Consider the following 17,705-nt stretch of genomic DNA (forward strand, 5'->3'; position numbering starts at 1 on the left):
GTGTTTTTGGTGATAAAGTTCATTTTCAAGGCAAAGAGGGACTTTGCAATTAATTGCAGTTGAGCTGATCACTCCTCATAACATTATGGAGTATATGCAAATTGCCATTATAAAAACTGAAACAGCAGACTTTGTGAAAATGTAATATTTGTGTCATTCTCAAAACTTTTGGCCATGACTGTACATAGCATTAATCAGAATCATCAGAATCAGAAATTCTTTATTTTTCCGGGGGAGGGAAATTCGGGCATTACAGAGCTCTTATAAACAGTATGTAAGAAAGTCAAAATATTAATAGAGGAAGAAATAAAATAAGATATAAATATTAATGTAATAAAATAAAGATCAGATAAAATAGAATGAAATAAAATAAAGTATTTACAAAAGCACATAAAAGTTAAAATTAGCTATGTAAAAAAGAGCTGGGAATTAAGGTATTATATAGAAAGATGTTAAAGTGGTTAGGATATTGCACAGTATATTGCACGGTTATTGTACCGTTATTGCACAGAGTACAGGTTATTTGTTCAGTGATCAGAGGGAGGAGTTTTAGAGTCTAATGGTCAAAGGCAGGAATTACTTGCTGTGGCGTTCTGTGGTGCACTTGGGGGGAATGAGTATACTAGTAAAAGTTTTCTGGAAGTTTAAACTGTTTTTGGAAATCCAGGACAATTGTGGACATTTGGAAGATGTGGAGCAGACAGATTAATAGAAATATGAGGAACATCCAACAGAAAAACAAAAGTAATGTCCGATCCTTTTTTTTTCAAAATGACTTGTCACTATCCTGCATCTTTTTAGTCTCCATATGTTAAATCAATATCAATATTTGAGATCTTAAGAGAGTAATGACAAAAATACAGCTGATTTTATCCCATGAAATAGGAAAGACTGACTCCCAAAATTAATTTGAAGTTATCCTCTCTCACACTCCTTCAATGTGGTGACACAATAAGAGGAGGATAAGAGTAGGAACAATGGTTTAATGTTAGGTACTTAATACTGAACATTTATGCATGTGCCCATCATGTACAGTGGATAGCACTTCTTCACCAGAAGAAGATTAAAGTTTTGGAATGGCCCAGCTTGAGCCCAGACCTGAATCTAGTTGAATATCTGTGGGGTGATCTGAAGAGGGCTGTGCACAGGAGATGCCCTCCCTATCTGATGGATTTGGGGCTTTTTTGTATAGAAGAATGGGCAAATATTGCCACATCAGGATGTGCCATGCTGATAGACTCCTACAAACAAAACGGCATGCTGTAATAAAATCAAAAGGTGCTTCAATAAAATATTAGTTAAAGGGTGTGTACACTTACGCAACCACATTATTTAAGTTGTTTAGTTTTTATTCTTCCCCCTAAAAGATTTTTTTTTTAAATTCAGTTGAATTGTTCATGTTATAGGTCACATGAAAGGTAGAAAAATTTCTGACATGATTTATCTTGGTCTCATTTTTTTACATCACAAAACCTGGCATTTTAACAGGGGTGTGTAGACTTTTGATATCCATTGTATATTGGCCTTTCTTTTGGGGACCCATCATGTCGTCCATCTTTTTATGCAGTCTATGTTTCGGTAAAAAGGTCAAAGACTTGTAGATGTGACACTGACACCCCCTCACTCTGCTTTCAAGCTTTTAACCCTTTAATTTGCCTGTCTACATGATTAATGTTTCCTGTATGCCCGAAATCAAAATGCTACATTCAGTAAATATATCCGTCACCCTATGAGGGAAAATCCAGCACTTTCAAGCAAACCTTTAACCTTTAACCTTTAAGGACGATTCCATGGTAAAGGAATGTAAACGTGCCAAAAGAGAATCCTATGTGCCAGACCTGAACTTTTCACTGTTGTCACGCACACAACAAATCGCCAAAATGTCAACAGTCTTCTTATCAGTAGGTTTTCAGGAGCTAATTAGCCTGATTGGAAACCCATTATATTGGAGGTGATGTACTGTGAGCAGGTGACTATGCAAATAAGAAATCGGACAGGATGAGCGGGGTCTTGTCTCGCATTATCCCACTTATTACCAGGCTACTACCTAAAGGCATAAACAAGTCGTGATCAGGTTGTCGCTGGCGAGGTTTTGCTGTTAGAGTTAATCCCTGTTATTGGGTTTTGACCAATCAGAGTCAAGTATTGAACACATCCGAGTGAGGATACATTTTAATTTGTTCACAACAAACTCCCTAACGTTTGTTGAAAACTGGTGATGACTGGCAGTGAGCAAGATTTTTTGAATACAGAGGCTCCACAAGTCACCTCAAAGAATGTTTATTTACAGATTTCTCTCTTTCAAAAGACAGAAATGAAAGAAACTGGATTTCACTGATGTACTGAAAGGGGTTATTTCCCAATACAAAAACAAGAGTATTGAAAGTACTGAAGAGTATTGAAACAACAAATAAACTTTGTTCCTCCATGAAAAAAAGAAAACTACTGCCTGACAAACTGAATATAGACTAGAAAGAGAAAACTCTCTGCTGCTTTCAGTGTCTTTCTGAACGTGGGAAAAACATTATTCTTATAAATAACTTATTTATAAGAATAACAATTTTAAACTCATACAGTCTATGCTCATGAGGCTTCATCTCACCATCACTAGTATGTGGTTTCCGGTGTTTCTGCAGCTAGCCTCAAGTGGATCCTTGATGAACTGCAGTTTTTAGCACTTCCTCATTGGACTCATATTTATAGACCGGAGGTTGCCGCTTGCTCAGTATGCAGCCATCTCCTATTGGCCCTAATTTCTAACACATATGTACCAAATGATACACATGTCTTTTCTCGGCCTGCAGCTGTCCTTGAAGCAGAGCTGATAACAATGAGTTCTTCTTCTTTGTGGTTAATGGTGGAACAGCTTTTAGGTGCATACCACCACCTACTGTACAAGAGTGTGTATCATCATATCAATTCCTCATTAAATTCTTCCTATCTGTCTTGTGTCCGATAGGAAAATATAGAGTGCCCTCCTGACTGCTCTGATACCTTCTGCCTCTCCCTCTGTTCCCAGCAGTCCTGTGAGACTCCACTCGTGTCCTGCTGCTCTAACCCTCTCCTGGAACTGCTCTCGCTCAGCTGTATACCTTTCACAGTTCAGAATCACAAGCTCAACATTCTCACTCACTCCACACCTCTCACACCAATCATTACTCCTTTCACATACTAAGTGTCATGTAGTCCTGTATGCCCCACTCTGAGTCTCATTATGATCATTTCCTCCCTTCTTTTCCTTTCTTTATAGTTCTTTGTTATTACAGATTTTTGTATTTTGTAAAAGCTCCTTCCTTTCTGGTCTTCTTCCCACCTTTTCTGCCATATTTACAATGTTACAATATTACAATGTCATTTAGCAGACGCTTTTATCCAAAGCGACATACATACGTACATATTTCCATTCCTTTCTTCTTAACCGGTGCTTTCCCTTCTCCTGTCCCAAGAGGTATTTGGACTGTTATGTTCTTCCCCAGAGCCCCTTTTGCTAGATTGCCTGTATCCTCATTTCCTTTCACCCCCTCATGTGCTGGCACCCAACAGAACTGTATATCCACACCATCCCTGTGAAGTCTAAGCAACCTGTGTTTTAAATCAATGAGTAAATCTTCTCGAGTAGTGTTTGATGTGTGAACTGCTACTGAGTCTGTGCACATCATCACCCTGTCTGGCCTGACCTCCTCCACCCACTGAAGACTGATGATTACTGCCACCATTTCTGCCGTGTACACTGACAACTGATCAGAGAGACTTTTAGACAAATACATTTTAAATTCTGGTATACATACACCAATTCCCACACAACCACTTGCACTCTTAGATCCATCTCTATATATTTTAAGGTAACTATAATAATTGCCCCTCAGATTCCCACTTGTTTTTACTCCAACCTCATTCATTCTCTATTCTCTCTTCTTTTCTAGGACACTCGTGTCCACTCTAACCTCAGGGTAAAGCCAAGGAGGTATATTACTGACAGGAGTGGGATGGGCAAACTCAACATTATCTATTCCAAACACTTTGGCACATGCGTTCATAGACCATCCAAACCCTCTCCTCTAGAACCTGGAGTATTCCCAGCAGTTCTTTATGGTCTTTGCTGCAGGATTCATCCCCACTTCCTTTTAGCTTGACCCATTATAAAAGCAAGAGTTTTTCTCTCCTTATTTCCAGTGGAGTCTCTGTGGATTCTATAAGTAATGCATTGATGTGGGGTTGTTTTAATCGCACCTGTGCACATACGTAGTGCTCTATGGTGAAGCCTATCTAATTTTTGTGATATTTGTATTTTAAATGCCCAGCCCAGACTGGTTTAGTTCCGTGATTGTCTGCCTCATAATAAAGCTTTCATGTGATTGGCGGAGAGGCAGAGAGAGAGAGACGCGTTCCTCTCTCTGATTGGCTGACGCACTGGGGTCAAAGTTAGCACTCTGCTAACGCTGACGTCTACTTCTGCAGCAAAATGGCGTCGTTGACAGCAGCCGTGCAGACGTCCCGGTCCGGTTCGTTATCATCGTCCAAGAAACGAACCGTAATGATGTCCCAAAGGAGGTGCAGTCTTTTGGAGAGCAGAGTAATCTTGTTCCTCTCGTTAGCCTCCTTGCTGCACTGTGCTGTGGCTGACGGGAAGACGCTGGTTCTGCTGGACAACCTCAACATCAGAGACACCCATTCAATCTTCTTCCGCAGTCTAGCAGGTCAGTGCAGATACGGGTTTTTACCCTCTTAAAACCCTTATTTAACAGTTACATATCATTCTTGTTCTGTATAAAGTGTTTCTCTGAGGAAATATGAAACCTTAAAGACTTGAGTTTGCAGGATGTCATATGGTGCTGCACAATAAGGATGCTAACGTGATGTTAGCTGCATCATGGTCTCTGTGCGTCACCAAACTTCATAAACTCAACAGGGAGTTAATGTGTTTTATCTTAATTACTGTAGTGAACATGCTTCATTTAACAAACTTATATTATTCTGAATAGATACAAGGCCATACTTCAATTCGGCTGGCCTTATACATGTGTATAATACTATTTACTATTAATTTGGCAGTAATCTATGGACACATTTTCAGCTATGTTGCTCTAGGGTCTCTATTTTAAGAACTTAGGTTGCTCTGTGCATGCTAGGATGTTGTACTAAATAAGTTTGCTTGTTAATGCACAATAAATTGTCTTACCTGTGCATCCCCAGATATCCTACATAATATGTTACTAAGTTACTACAAGCACAGACAAGTTTACAATGTTCATCAGGAATCAAAGCAGTGTGTTAGCTCCAGACCTCCACATGCTTTCTCAGGTTAGATGCTGATGTTTTGTAGCTGTGATGAAGTTTGTGTGGTAAACAGATCAGAGATTTACAACAATACAAACAATCATTCTTTATTTCAAAACCTTGAATGTGGACACCAACAGTTTACGTTCTTTGGGATCTGATTTCAGAAAAGAAGATTCATCAGCTGACTTCAAAAATAAAGTAGTGAGTAACTAGAGCACTGATAGAAATGTAGTGGAGTCAAAAGTATATTTGTCCTTCAAATGGAGTTAAAGTAATAAGTTCCCCCAAAAAATAATACTCAAGTAAAAAATAGATACTCAAAACATGTACTTAAGTACATTTACTTTGTTACTGTCCACTATTGATTATATGTAAATGGTGGCTTTAAGTGTAATCTCAAACTTTAACAGATGTTTTAACTAATAGTGTTTTCACTGGGTACTTGCCCTCATGATCACCAACAAGACATCACACAGTTTTATTATTATGTATTATCAGTCAGTACCCACAAACTTGTATTGGTGTCAAAGCAATACAAATAATAATAATAGTGATAATGATAATAATGATGATATTTTATTTGTAGAGCAATTTTCAAAAACCAAGTTACATGGGCAGCAAAACAAAACAGGCAGTTTGTAAAATCACACAAGTCAAGAGAAAGCAATAAGACATATTTTAAAAGACATAAAATTCCCATAAAATAACTCTACAGGAGTACAATTATTTCAAAATATATTTCATAAAAACAGTTAAACTCAGATAAATTGAAATAAAATTCAGATAAATCCGGAAAGGCTCGGCGATAAAAGTATGTTTTAAGAAAGGATTTAAAAGAGCTCACTGACTCAGCAGACACTGATGTCCTCAGGCAGATGGTTCCAGAGTGTCGGACCCCTCACTGCAGACGCTCTGTCCCCTCTCGTTTTCATTTTTGTATTTGGAATGCACAAGAAACCCCTGCCCAAGGATCTCAATGCACGCGTCGGCTAGTACAGTATTAACATTTTCGCTATGTTTTTGGAGAAAGTCCATGAAGAGCTTTAAAAGTAATCAGTAAAATCTAAAAATGGAACCGGAGAGACATGGTTGTGGTTTTTTTGTTCAGGATAGAACCCAGGCAGCTGAGTTCTGTACAGTTTGGAGACAAGCAAGGATTTTTTTGTGCAAAGTAAGAGATTAACGGTGCTGTTGAGGTTCTCAACTCTTCCACTTGACTGTATTGCACCACCACATTCTGTAGGTAGTGTGTTTCTGTTCCTATGCAGCTGCTGATGCATGTATTCCTTTTCAGATCGAGGCTTCGACATCACGTTCAAGACAGCTGATGATTCCTCCCTGTCTCTGATCAAATATGGCCAGTTCCTCTACGACCACCTCATCCTTTTTTCACCATCAGTCGAGGGTAAATGTCATATCTCTCAGCTTTCAATCAAGAATATCAAATATCATGGTTCTGCATGACTCATTGATACATATCTCTGTCTTCTTCTCGTCTACAGACTTTGGAGGGAACATAAATGTGGAGACCATCACTTCCTTCATCGATGGTGGAGGCAACGTCCTAATTGCTGCCAGTTCAGATATCGGTCAGTCATTTCATCAAAGCTTTTTCTCTCACGTTAATAAACATAATATTGTCCTGTTCTAATTCTCCTCGCTTATCACACAGGGGACCCTCTGAGGGAGCTGGGAAGCGAGTGTGGCATTGAGTTTGACGAGGAAAAGACTGCTGTCATTGATCATCACAACTACGACGTGTCTGATCCTGGAGAGGTAAACCATTTGTTCAGACAGCAGAGATAACTTCTTGATCCATGTATCTTAAGAAGTTAGTCTATTAAGTTATTTATGACCGATCCTTTTTGTCTCCAGCACAACCTGATCGTTGCTGATCCAGAGAACCTGTTGAAAGCTCCAACTATTGTTGGCCAACCCACCAACAAGCCAGTGCTATTCAAGGGTGTTGGGTAAGCATAACAGAACAAGATTCAAAAGGCAACAACCAGAATCTGTTAGGGAGCGGGACCAGACAAATTACTGATCACTGTTTAGCTTTTCCAAAAATATGATGTTCTCTTTTTTTAATCACAGTTTCATATTTTTTGTATTTACAATTAATGACTGCTTTATTACTTGTAGCTCCTTCCTTACTTGTCTGTTGTAAAAACAAAGAGACATCATTTGATTTAAAATCTAATTCACTATATCCAGTAATACACTCCCTGCCAATGTAAACCATTGTAAATCAGTCCAACATGTCATCTCTCCTCATCCCCTCCAGCATGGTGGCAGACCCAGACAACCCTCTGGTCCTGGACATCCTCACTGGCTCCTCTACCTCCTACTCCTACTTCCCTGATAGACCCATCTCTCAGGTGAGAAAAGCCAGCATATTTATTCAGATCATTATTTATAATAATAACTGTATTTATATAGCACCTTTAAAAACAAGTGTTTACAAAGTGCTTTGACAAACAAAGCATGGTTGGAATAACAAAGTAAACCTTTTGACAGACAGAGAGGAGGAATTTTAACAATGCAGAACAGAATACAACATAAATCAATGTTTCAGAGGTTTTTCAAAGATGAATAAATAAATAAATGCATACATAAAAATGGATAAGTAAATAAAAGCATTAAAGGGACAATAAAAGATGTTTTCATAATAAGAGGACAACATCATATCGGAGAAAATAGGACAAGTGAAAAGGATAAATTAGGAACATTAAAATAATAAATGGAAAAAAATTCAAACAATAAATAATCAAATAAAATTGAAAAAAATGAATTTGTTGGATAAAAACTAAAAATTATAATACAATAGAAGTAAGAAGCTTATGAAGCTTATTCAGAAATAATTACATCTTAATGTAGTCAACACTGAGGTTTTGAGCCTCAGAAGGAACATCCTGGAAGTGGGAATAATAAACCACAGATGGCCTGCATAGAAAAACTTTTACGTTTGCTCAGCTGTGATTAAGCTTTGGGTCTTAATTACATTACATTTTGATATAGGTGTTAATTTCCCAGGTTTAAAGTGTCATACATTAATGCTTATTCAGAGACAGTTGGACCATGACCCTTCTTTAAAATATCTGAGATATATGAGATTAGAAAAGTAAATGATGCGAATTTAGGGACAAGCCTCACTGATACGTCCAAACGTTGTTAATTAAGATGTAACGGTGAGAACATTACTTTGAAACATTGTGATTATTAAACTTCTGGTGGCACTGTGTTACAATGTAATGTGAGTGTTTCACTGCAGACTCAGAAGTCATTTGAACTTAATGAAACCACATAATATAAACATTTCCTTTAAGTCTGACTATCAGTGTTCATTCTGACCTCTGTAGTACCCCCATGCTGTTGGAAAGAACACCCTGCTGATCGCCGGCCTGCAGGCCAGAAACAACGCCAGGGTGGTTTTCAGCGGCTCCCTGGACTTCTTCAGCGATGCCTTCTTTAACTCTGCTGTGCAGAAGGCCAGGCCTGGGTCTGAGAGGTAATTCTCACTGTCAGTCATGTCTGTGTATTTCCCCCTCGAGGATCATATTCTAAAGTGGCCACTATCACATTATATATGCATGGAGTAAATGTGCAGGCACTGTCTTCATGTTGTTTGTCATGTGAAAGGTGTGCTGCTAATACCTGACCACCATTAAAGGCATTACCTTGTTTTTAAATCTGCATCCGTCACAGTTCGGTATCTAGTGTGAAAGATGCTTTCAGGTACCTGCAGTGTTCTCTGTCTCTGGGGCACAGCTGTAAAATGGGTTGTTTACTCTACCTGGTGGAACTTTAAGTCCTTTCAGCTTGGATTTCTAGTCTTTGCCTTTGCTTGCATTGTAAAGTATCTACAAAACCACACCAGAGCAGTGAAAGTGGCATCCTAAAAAAGAGCAAAGGATGCTTTGAAGGAGGATACGCTCTCCACTGTTTTGGCTGAATCAGATACTGAGCAAAGTTTATTGGAACCAGACTACACAGACTTAGAAATGCTGAAAGAGGCAGAGGTAGTGCAATGCATCCTGGTACATGAAGTCACTAGCCTACCAAAACTAAAAGAGGAAATTCTTTGGAATCATGCTGAACACCTCTGAGTACGCTACCAGTCAAAAGTTTGGACACACCTTCTCATTCAATGGTTTTTATTTATTTTAATTATTTTCAACATTGTAGATTAATACTGAAGACATCAAAACTATGAAATAATCTGGTTTTGCCATTATCTGGATTACAACAGTAGTCAAATAGGGCTATCCATTGTGTACTAACCCTACCTCTGAACAACACAACTGATGGTCTCAAACACATTAAGAAGGAAAGTCATTCTACAAATGAACTCTTGACAAGGCTCATGTTCATTAGAAACCATTCCAGGAGACCACTTCATGAAGCAGACTGAGAGAATACCAAGAGTGTGCAAAGTTGTCATGAAGGAAAAAGGGAGCTACTTTACAGAATCTAAAATATAAAACATATTCTGCTTTGTTTAACACTTTTTTGTTCATTCAATAATTCCATATATGTTCTTTCATAGTTTAGATGTCTTCAGTATTAATCTACAGTGTTTACAATAATTACAATGAATACAAACCCTTGAATGAGAAGGTGTTTCCAAACTTTTGACTGGTAGTGTATGTTATGTGTGAATGTATCCGTATCCCCCTTGCTGACAGAAATACAGCATTGATCTCTTTAAATATGAAACAATGTGTGACACTCCTTTGGTTGATGGGCTCCTCTTCTTGACTCTCTTCATCAGACACGAGCAGAATGGAAACATGGAGCTGGCTGAGGCTCTGTCTCGCTGGGTGTTCAAGGAGGCTGGAGTCCTGCGGGTGGGAGCTGTCTCCCATCACCCTGTTGGAGAGCTCACTCCCCCTGCAGCCTACACAATCACTGACCTCGTGGTGAGTCAAAAATGTCAGCAATTGAACAATCTTCACCCTGAAGTCTGAATAAGGGACTGTATGTTGTTACATGTATGTCTAAATCAGTGTGTATCTTTCTGACACAGGAATTCAGTATCGTCATTGAGATGCTGGTAGAGGGCCGATGGGTTCCCTTCGACGGAGATGATATTCAGCTTGAGTTTGTCAGGATCGATCCCTTCGTCAGGACTTATCTGAAGAAAAATGGTATGTTGCTGTGGCGATAAACAGGACTAACGGCCAAATTCCACCAGATCCGTGTCCGGTCTGTCTCCGATCCGTCACGGCACCAGATCTGAGAGGTTTCTATTCTAGTCAATGTGTTAACTTCCACTGGATCCGCTCCGTTGCGTTCCAGCTGCGTCTCTGATCTGGCAGGTCAGAACGCAATGGATCAGATACACAAGACTTCTATTTTTGCCGGATGCTGCAGCACGAGGCATCAATCTCAATAGAGCAGATGGAGCGGAACAGGAAGTCAGGCACCAAAACAACATGAAAACATCCGGTTAATTTTCAGAATAAAACACTCTGTGTTATCACCAGATTGTATTTCACTTAACTACAACAACAAACCGTCATGATGAGCGGAGTCAGGCCTGGAGTCAACAGGTCAGAGGTTTTCAGAGGATCATAAAGACAACATGGATGAGGAGAGGAGAGGAGGAGGAGCATCATTGATTCTGTGGTTGCCGTGGGTCACGGATCTGGTGGAAGTCCTGTGTTAGTGTTTCACTTTGTAAGTAATGCTTACATCCTGAATGTATTCACCACTAATACTGTGTTTTCTGTCTCAAAGGTGGTAAATACAGCGTTCAGTTCAAGCTGCCCGATGTGTACGGAGTCTTCCAGTTCAAGGTGGACTACAACCGTCTGGGCTACACACATCTGTACTCCTCCACTCAGGTTAGTTATCACAAGGTTTATTGCTTCTTGCTGTGCAGAGATCTCAACGCACAGAAAGTGACAGTCAAATGTAATGACAAATACTTCAGTGTTCAGGGTTTATCATTTTCTGTTAATGGAATTAGATGCATGAATTATAGCCAGTCTTATCCAAATAGAGGTTTAAAGGACTTCCCAAAACTTCAGTGTATCATTTTGAACTATCATTTTCTTAGTACTTTGGCTTAAAAGAGGTTTCACTGACTTCTAATGCATGTAACATCCATTCTGGTTGTATGACAAGCTTTTAACATCTATTCTTCATCACAGGTATCAGTGCGTCCCCTGCAGCACACTCAGTACGAGCGCTTCATCCCGTCAGCCTACCCATACTACGCCAGCGTCTTCTCCATGATGGCAGGACTCTTCATTTTCAGCATCGTCTTCCTCCACATGAAAGAGAAGGAGAAGTCTGACTAATTAAGGAAAAAGAAGAGCTTATACAAATGCGGGATAAAAGAACTGAACTTGTGGCGTGAAGAGCTGAATTTGAATGTCTGGGTAGCTTGACTCTTCACACAGGGATATGGAGACTTCAAAGTACAGTGATGTCTGGGTTTTTTAGCTCAAGTTATCAGCTTATGGAAGGCAAAGGGGTTGATGACTGTAACTTAATGCAGTGGTTTTTGTTTTGTTTTTTGTTTTGTATTCTGAAATCACTAAAAGGCCTGTAAATGTTCTGAAGTCAGTCAGCGTTTGTATAAAGTTACTTTACATTTGATGAAAGTATCTCCCAAGAAGGGCACTTGCCTTGGAAAATTAAAAAATCCGTTTTCAAATTTGCCCCACATTTTCTCAGCTAAGAAGTGTCACTGTGGTGACTACATGCACTGAAAATGCCAACTGTTCATTTGATATTGATGAGACTTTTTGTGTTTCAGAGAAAAATTGAAGAGTCAACTTGATAATAAAACACTGACATTCCACTTGGTTGATATTGAAAGTCCTTTCTGTCACATAATCACATCCCATGAATCCCACACTGCATCTGAGTGTTTCTGACAACCTGATTAGGTGTGTTATATCTCTCATGAATGATGATTGTTACAGGACACAGACACTGTGAGAACTAATGCTGCTGTATGGTGTCAGAAACTGTAGAAAGGCAAAATCATTTAAATAAGTCATTTAAATGTCAGCTTCATTACAAAATACAGAAGTCTTTAAGGATGACCTACCTTCACAATACTGTCTGATTGACATTTGCGATGTTTGTTATTTTTTGTTTGTTTTTTTTAGGTTAGGTTTATTTTGGTCTGCATCAATACTTCCTTCCACAACATAGGAGCCATGGAAAAAATCACAAATAAAAACAAAAACAAAACACTTATTGAGGGATTCAGCAACCAAGAAAAATGTATACATATATATATATATATATATATATATATATATATATATATATATATATATATATATATATATATATATATATATATATATATGGCAAGCCGTTCAGGAAATTAATATATATGGAATAAAACTCGATATATATGGAATGAAGTCTGAATATATTGAATGAAACTTGATATATATGGAATGAAACTTGATATATATGGAATGAAGTCTGAATATATTGAATGAAACTTGATATATATGGAATGAAACTTGATATATATGGAATGAAGTCTGAATATATGGAATGAAACTTGATATATATGGAATGAAACTTGATATATATGGAATGAAGTCTGAATATATTGAATGAAACTCGATATATATGGAATGAAGTCTGAATATATTGAATGAAACTCGATATATATGGAATGAAGTCTGAATATATTGAATGAAACTTGATATATATGGAATGAAACTTGATATATATGGAATGAAGTCTGAATATATTGAATGAAACTTGATATATATGGAATGAAACTTGATATATATGGAATGAAGTCTGAATATATGGAATGAAACTTGATATATATGGAATGAAACTTGATATATATGGAATGAAACTCGATATATATGGAATGAAGTCTGAATATATTGAATGAAACTTGATATATATGGAATGAAGTCTGAATATATTGAATGAAACTTGATATATATGGAATGAAACTTGATATATATGGAATGAAACTTGATATATATGGAATGAAACTTGATATATATGGAATGAAACTTGATATATATGGAATGAAGTCTGAATATATTGAATGAAACTCGATATATATGGAATGAAGTCTGAATATATTGAATGAAACTCGATCTATATGGAATGAAGTCTGAATATATTGAATGAAACTCGATATATATGGAATGAAGTCTGAATATATTGAATGAATCTTGATATATATGGAATGAAGTCTGAATATATTGAATGAAACTTGATATATATGGAATGAAACTTGATATATATGGAATGAAGTCTGAATATATTGAATGAAACTCGATATATATGGAATGAAACTCGATATATATGGAATGAAGTCTGAATATATTGAATGAAACTTGATATATATGGAATGAAACTCGATATATATGGAATGAAACTCGGAATATATGGAATGAAAAATCACGTCATGTATGGCCTGCGCCATCTTGTCTTTCTGGGGTGTGATCATAGGGGTGTGATTTTGTTTTCCGGTTAGACGTAGCTTTTAGTAATGCAACCATGAGGGAGGCACGAGATGTTTTCACTGCAATTTTAATTAATGAAGGGGTTATCAACCCCTTGGGTAATGCATGTGCTGTTAAGTCAATCCGTATAGGAAAAAGGAACCCACCCCTCCTCTCTATTAAGTTGGTTTCATCCAAAAGTGATGATCGGACCGTCTGCACAGAGAGACGAGAGGAACACGAAGCAGTGGGCTGCAGAAGCATTTAGGAGGGTAGTAAACAAGTGAAAATACGAAAATATTAAATATCACAGGTTGTACACACTTCTACAAAGGCTAAAGATATTGCCCCTTCTTTATTCAGGTGGTTCAGTCCTCTAGCTCGCTAGCTAACTTTTGTTATGACTTGTGATAATGTAGCATCCTGTTCAATGTTAACAGGTGGAGCTCATACCTGTGTGCATCATCTGACAGTGAGTGAGTGTAATGAAAAAGTACGACCAAATTACCACAGGTTACAGAGGTAGAGGAAAATGTGTCCCCTCAGAAACACTAAAAAGAAGTGCAAAAGGTTATTTTCAGAGAGACATTAATAAAAGATGAGTCTCTTTGATGACAATAAAACAATACGATTATAAGTGGTGTTCAGAGTACTTATTTAAGCTTTCATTCAATATATTCAGACTTCATTCCATATATATCAAGTTTCCTTCCATATATTCAGACTTCATTCCATATATATCAAGTTTCATTCAATATATTCAGACTTTCATTCCATATATATCAAGTTTCATTCCATATATTCAGACTTTCATTCCATATATATCAAGTTTCATTCCATGTATTCAGACTTTCATTCCATATATATCGAGTTTCATTCCATATATATCGAGTTTCATTCAATATATTCAGACTTTCATTCCATATATATCGAGTTTCATTCCATATATTCAGACTTTCATTCCATATATTCAGAGTTTCATTCCATATATTCAGACTTTCATTCCATATATTCAGAGTTTCATTCCATATATATCGAGTTTCATTCCATATATTCAGACTTTCATTCCATATATATCGAGTTTCATTCCATATATTCAGACTTCATTCCATATATTCAGACTTCATTCCATATATATCGAGTTTCATTCCATATATTCAGACTTCATTCCATATATTCAGACTTTCATTCAATATATTATTTCCTGAACGGCTTGCCATAAATATATATATATATATATATATATATATATATATATATATATATATATATATATATATATATATATATATCGAAGTATATTCATGCATACATATAAACATGCATACACATCCACACAGCGGTGTACTCGGGGGGGCGATCGACCCCCCTGGTTTCCTCTTTTTTCCAAAAGAAACCGTACTAAAGTGCCCTCTTGGAAAAACATAAAACATTAAAAAAGGATTTCTTTCAGTGGAAAAATGCATGAAAAGTGTCCTATGGCTGCCCCTAAAATGTACTAAAATGCAAGAAAGTGCCCACCGGATACCCCTTAAATGTGAAAATCAGAAAAAAGTGCCCTCTGACTTCCCATAAAAAGTATAAAACTCCAAAAAGTGCCCTCTGACTTCCCCTAAAATGTATAAAACTCAAAAAGCTGCCCTCTGACTTCCCCTAAAATGTATAAAACTCAAAAAAGTGCCCTCTGAATGCCCCTAAAATGTATAAAACTCAAAAAACTGCCCTCTGGATGCCCCTTAAATGTATAAAAACAAAAAAAGCTGCCCTCTGACTTCCCCTAAAATGTATAAAACTCAAAAAAGTGCCCTCTAGATGCCCCTAAAATGTATAAAACTCAAAAAACTGCCCTCTGAATGCCCCTAAAATGTATAAAACTCAAAAAAGTGCCCTCTGGATGCCCCTTAAATGTATAAAAACTCAAAAAGTGCCCTCTGGATGCCCCTTAAATGTATAAAAACAAAAAAAAGTGCCCTCTGGTTGCCCTTGTAGTAAATTATAGTATTTTATATTAATTTATAAATATAATCAATAATATAGAAATACATAGTATTGTGTTATTCCTTTTTCATAATTCAATGTCCAGCACAATTGTTCACATATATATTCACCAGAATGCAGGAATTCAGTCTTGGATGCTATTTTTTTTCTGGGGTAGGACCAGAACCCACATACCCCCTTTAGTTACCACTGCATCAATACATTTTAATTCACCCCAAACTGTGAGTACAAGGGTTTGAAGGATGTGCTCTTTTTTTGGTCTCGCCACTGCCACTCAAACTGTCTGAGTACGCCACTGCATCCACATATATTGTAGTTAATCAAACGATGTGAACCAATTAAAATCACAGATTGATGTACACTTAAATAACAGCGTCCTGCATTCAGCCATTGGTTTTGACGATTGAAGACAATAATGTGATGTATTGTTATTGTTTGCATCTTATTTGTCTCATAGATCGTTTTCTTTTTCTCTTGGTGAATTCTCCTCATCCCCTGCTCCCCTCACATGCAGTGTTCCCCAGGGGTCTATTCTTGGTTCATTACTGTTCTCTATATACATGCTTCCTCTGGGTCAAATCATTCAGAATCACAATATAGCCACAGTGATGAACTTGAGAACATCATGACTGGTCTCTCTGAAATCAACAGGATGTCTCATAACTGTCTCCAGCTCAATAACTCCAAATCTGAAGCTCTCTTATTCGGCCCCTCCAATCTGACCTCCACCATACAACAACCTTGGCCACCTATCCATCAATGTGACACACTGCGCCAGTAATTTGGGAGTCTTTTTTGACTCAGAGCTCCACTTCAACACTCGCATAACTAAAGTCAGTCAGTCCTGCTACCTCCAAATCAGATATATTGCAAAACTCAGACACTTTTTCTCTCACTCAGACTCAGAAAAAGTAATTCACGCCTTCATTTCATCACGTCTGGACTATTGCAACTCCCTGTTTTCCGGTCTCAGTCAAAAATCTATTTCTCACCTACAGCTCATCCAAAACTCAGCAGCCAGACTATTAATCAACACCAAAAGACAAGACCATATCACCCCCATTCTCGCATCCTTTCACTGGCTACCGGTTAGGTATAGAACTGAATTTAAACTTCTACTCACTTTCAAAGCTCGACATAGACTCACCCCATCATACATTACAAATCTACTAACACCCAACAAATCCAGCCGCTGCTTACGTTCTTCAGGTACATCTCTCCTTTCAGTTCCACCAGCTCGCCTTGTCACCAAAGGTGACGGGCGTTTTCGGTCAGGGCCCCACAACTATGAAACGCCCTACCTAAGGAAGTGACTCAAACAGAACCTGCTTTTAAATCACTCTTAAAAACGTACTTTTATAGAAATGCATTTTTAGAATAAATTAGCTGATTTTAATGTTTGTTTTGTTTTTAATTTGTTTTTAATTTGTTTTATTCTGAATCCAGTTTTACTGTTTTATTAGCTTAATTGTTTTATTCACTGTAATTTCAGCAGAACCTCACTGTATTTTTCACGCGCTTTTAACAGCTCAGGTCCCACACCTAATGTTTTTCCTTGCTTTAATGCTATTTTAAAGCTGCTGTTGGTAGGAATGGTGTAAAAAACGTTATTTATTTCTGCTGGGTTTGGAGAAAAGGCCATAATACCCATTGGTACTCATCGGTAAGTGGGGTAATTTGAGACTATTGTGAAATCTCTGCATTTTCCAATGCCTTTGTATCAAGCAATGTTATTAATCCCCTCGTTCCCGTTACGATGGACCAATCACAGCTAATCTCCAATCCCCTGTCCTGATTGGTTAAGGGGCGGCCCCTACCACGTCCTCCGATTGGTTATGAGTCCGGCACTATCATGACTGCACACAGCCATCTGTGTTGGGGGGCTAAGAGGGAATCAAGTTGGGAGCATAGACTGTATAAAATATGGATGTAGCATCCGTGAGGTCAGCCATGTGTTTCTGAAGCACTGATTTGAGGCCA

The 17,705-nt window shown here is 37.7% G+C and overlaps 1 protein-coding gene across 1 annotated transcript; it reads left to right on the forward strand.

The window, feature by feature from the left end:
* Positions 1–4,425: 4,425 nt before the first annotated feature.
* ddost (dolichyl-diphosphooligosaccharide--protein glycosyltransferase subunit (non-catalytic)) lies at positions 4,426–12,091 on the forward strand. Its single transcript, XM_034696194.1, has 11 exons — positions 4,426–4,697; positions 6,575–6,685; positions 6,783–6,869; positions 6,953–7,056; positions 7,156–7,250; positions 7,565–7,658; positions 8,640–8,788; positions 10,052–10,199; positions 10,307–10,427; positions 11,020–11,126; positions 11,436–12,091. The coding sequence occupies exons 1-11, from the start codon at positions 4,463–4,465 to the stop codon at positions 11,583–11,585; spliced, it is 1,401 nt and encodes a 466-aa protein (XP_034552085.1). The 5' UTR covers positions 4,426–4,462; the 3' UTR covers positions 11,586–12,091.
* Positions 12,092–17,705: the final 5,614 nt, after the last annotated feature.

This window comes from Notolabrus celidotus, chromosome 11 (genome assembly GCF_009762535.1).
Source record: "Notolabrus celidotus isolate fNotCel1 chromosome 11, fNotCel1.pri, whole genome shotgun sequence".
NCBI lineage: Eukaryota > Metazoa > Chordata > Actinopteri > Labriformes > Labridae > Notolabrus > Notolabrus celidotus.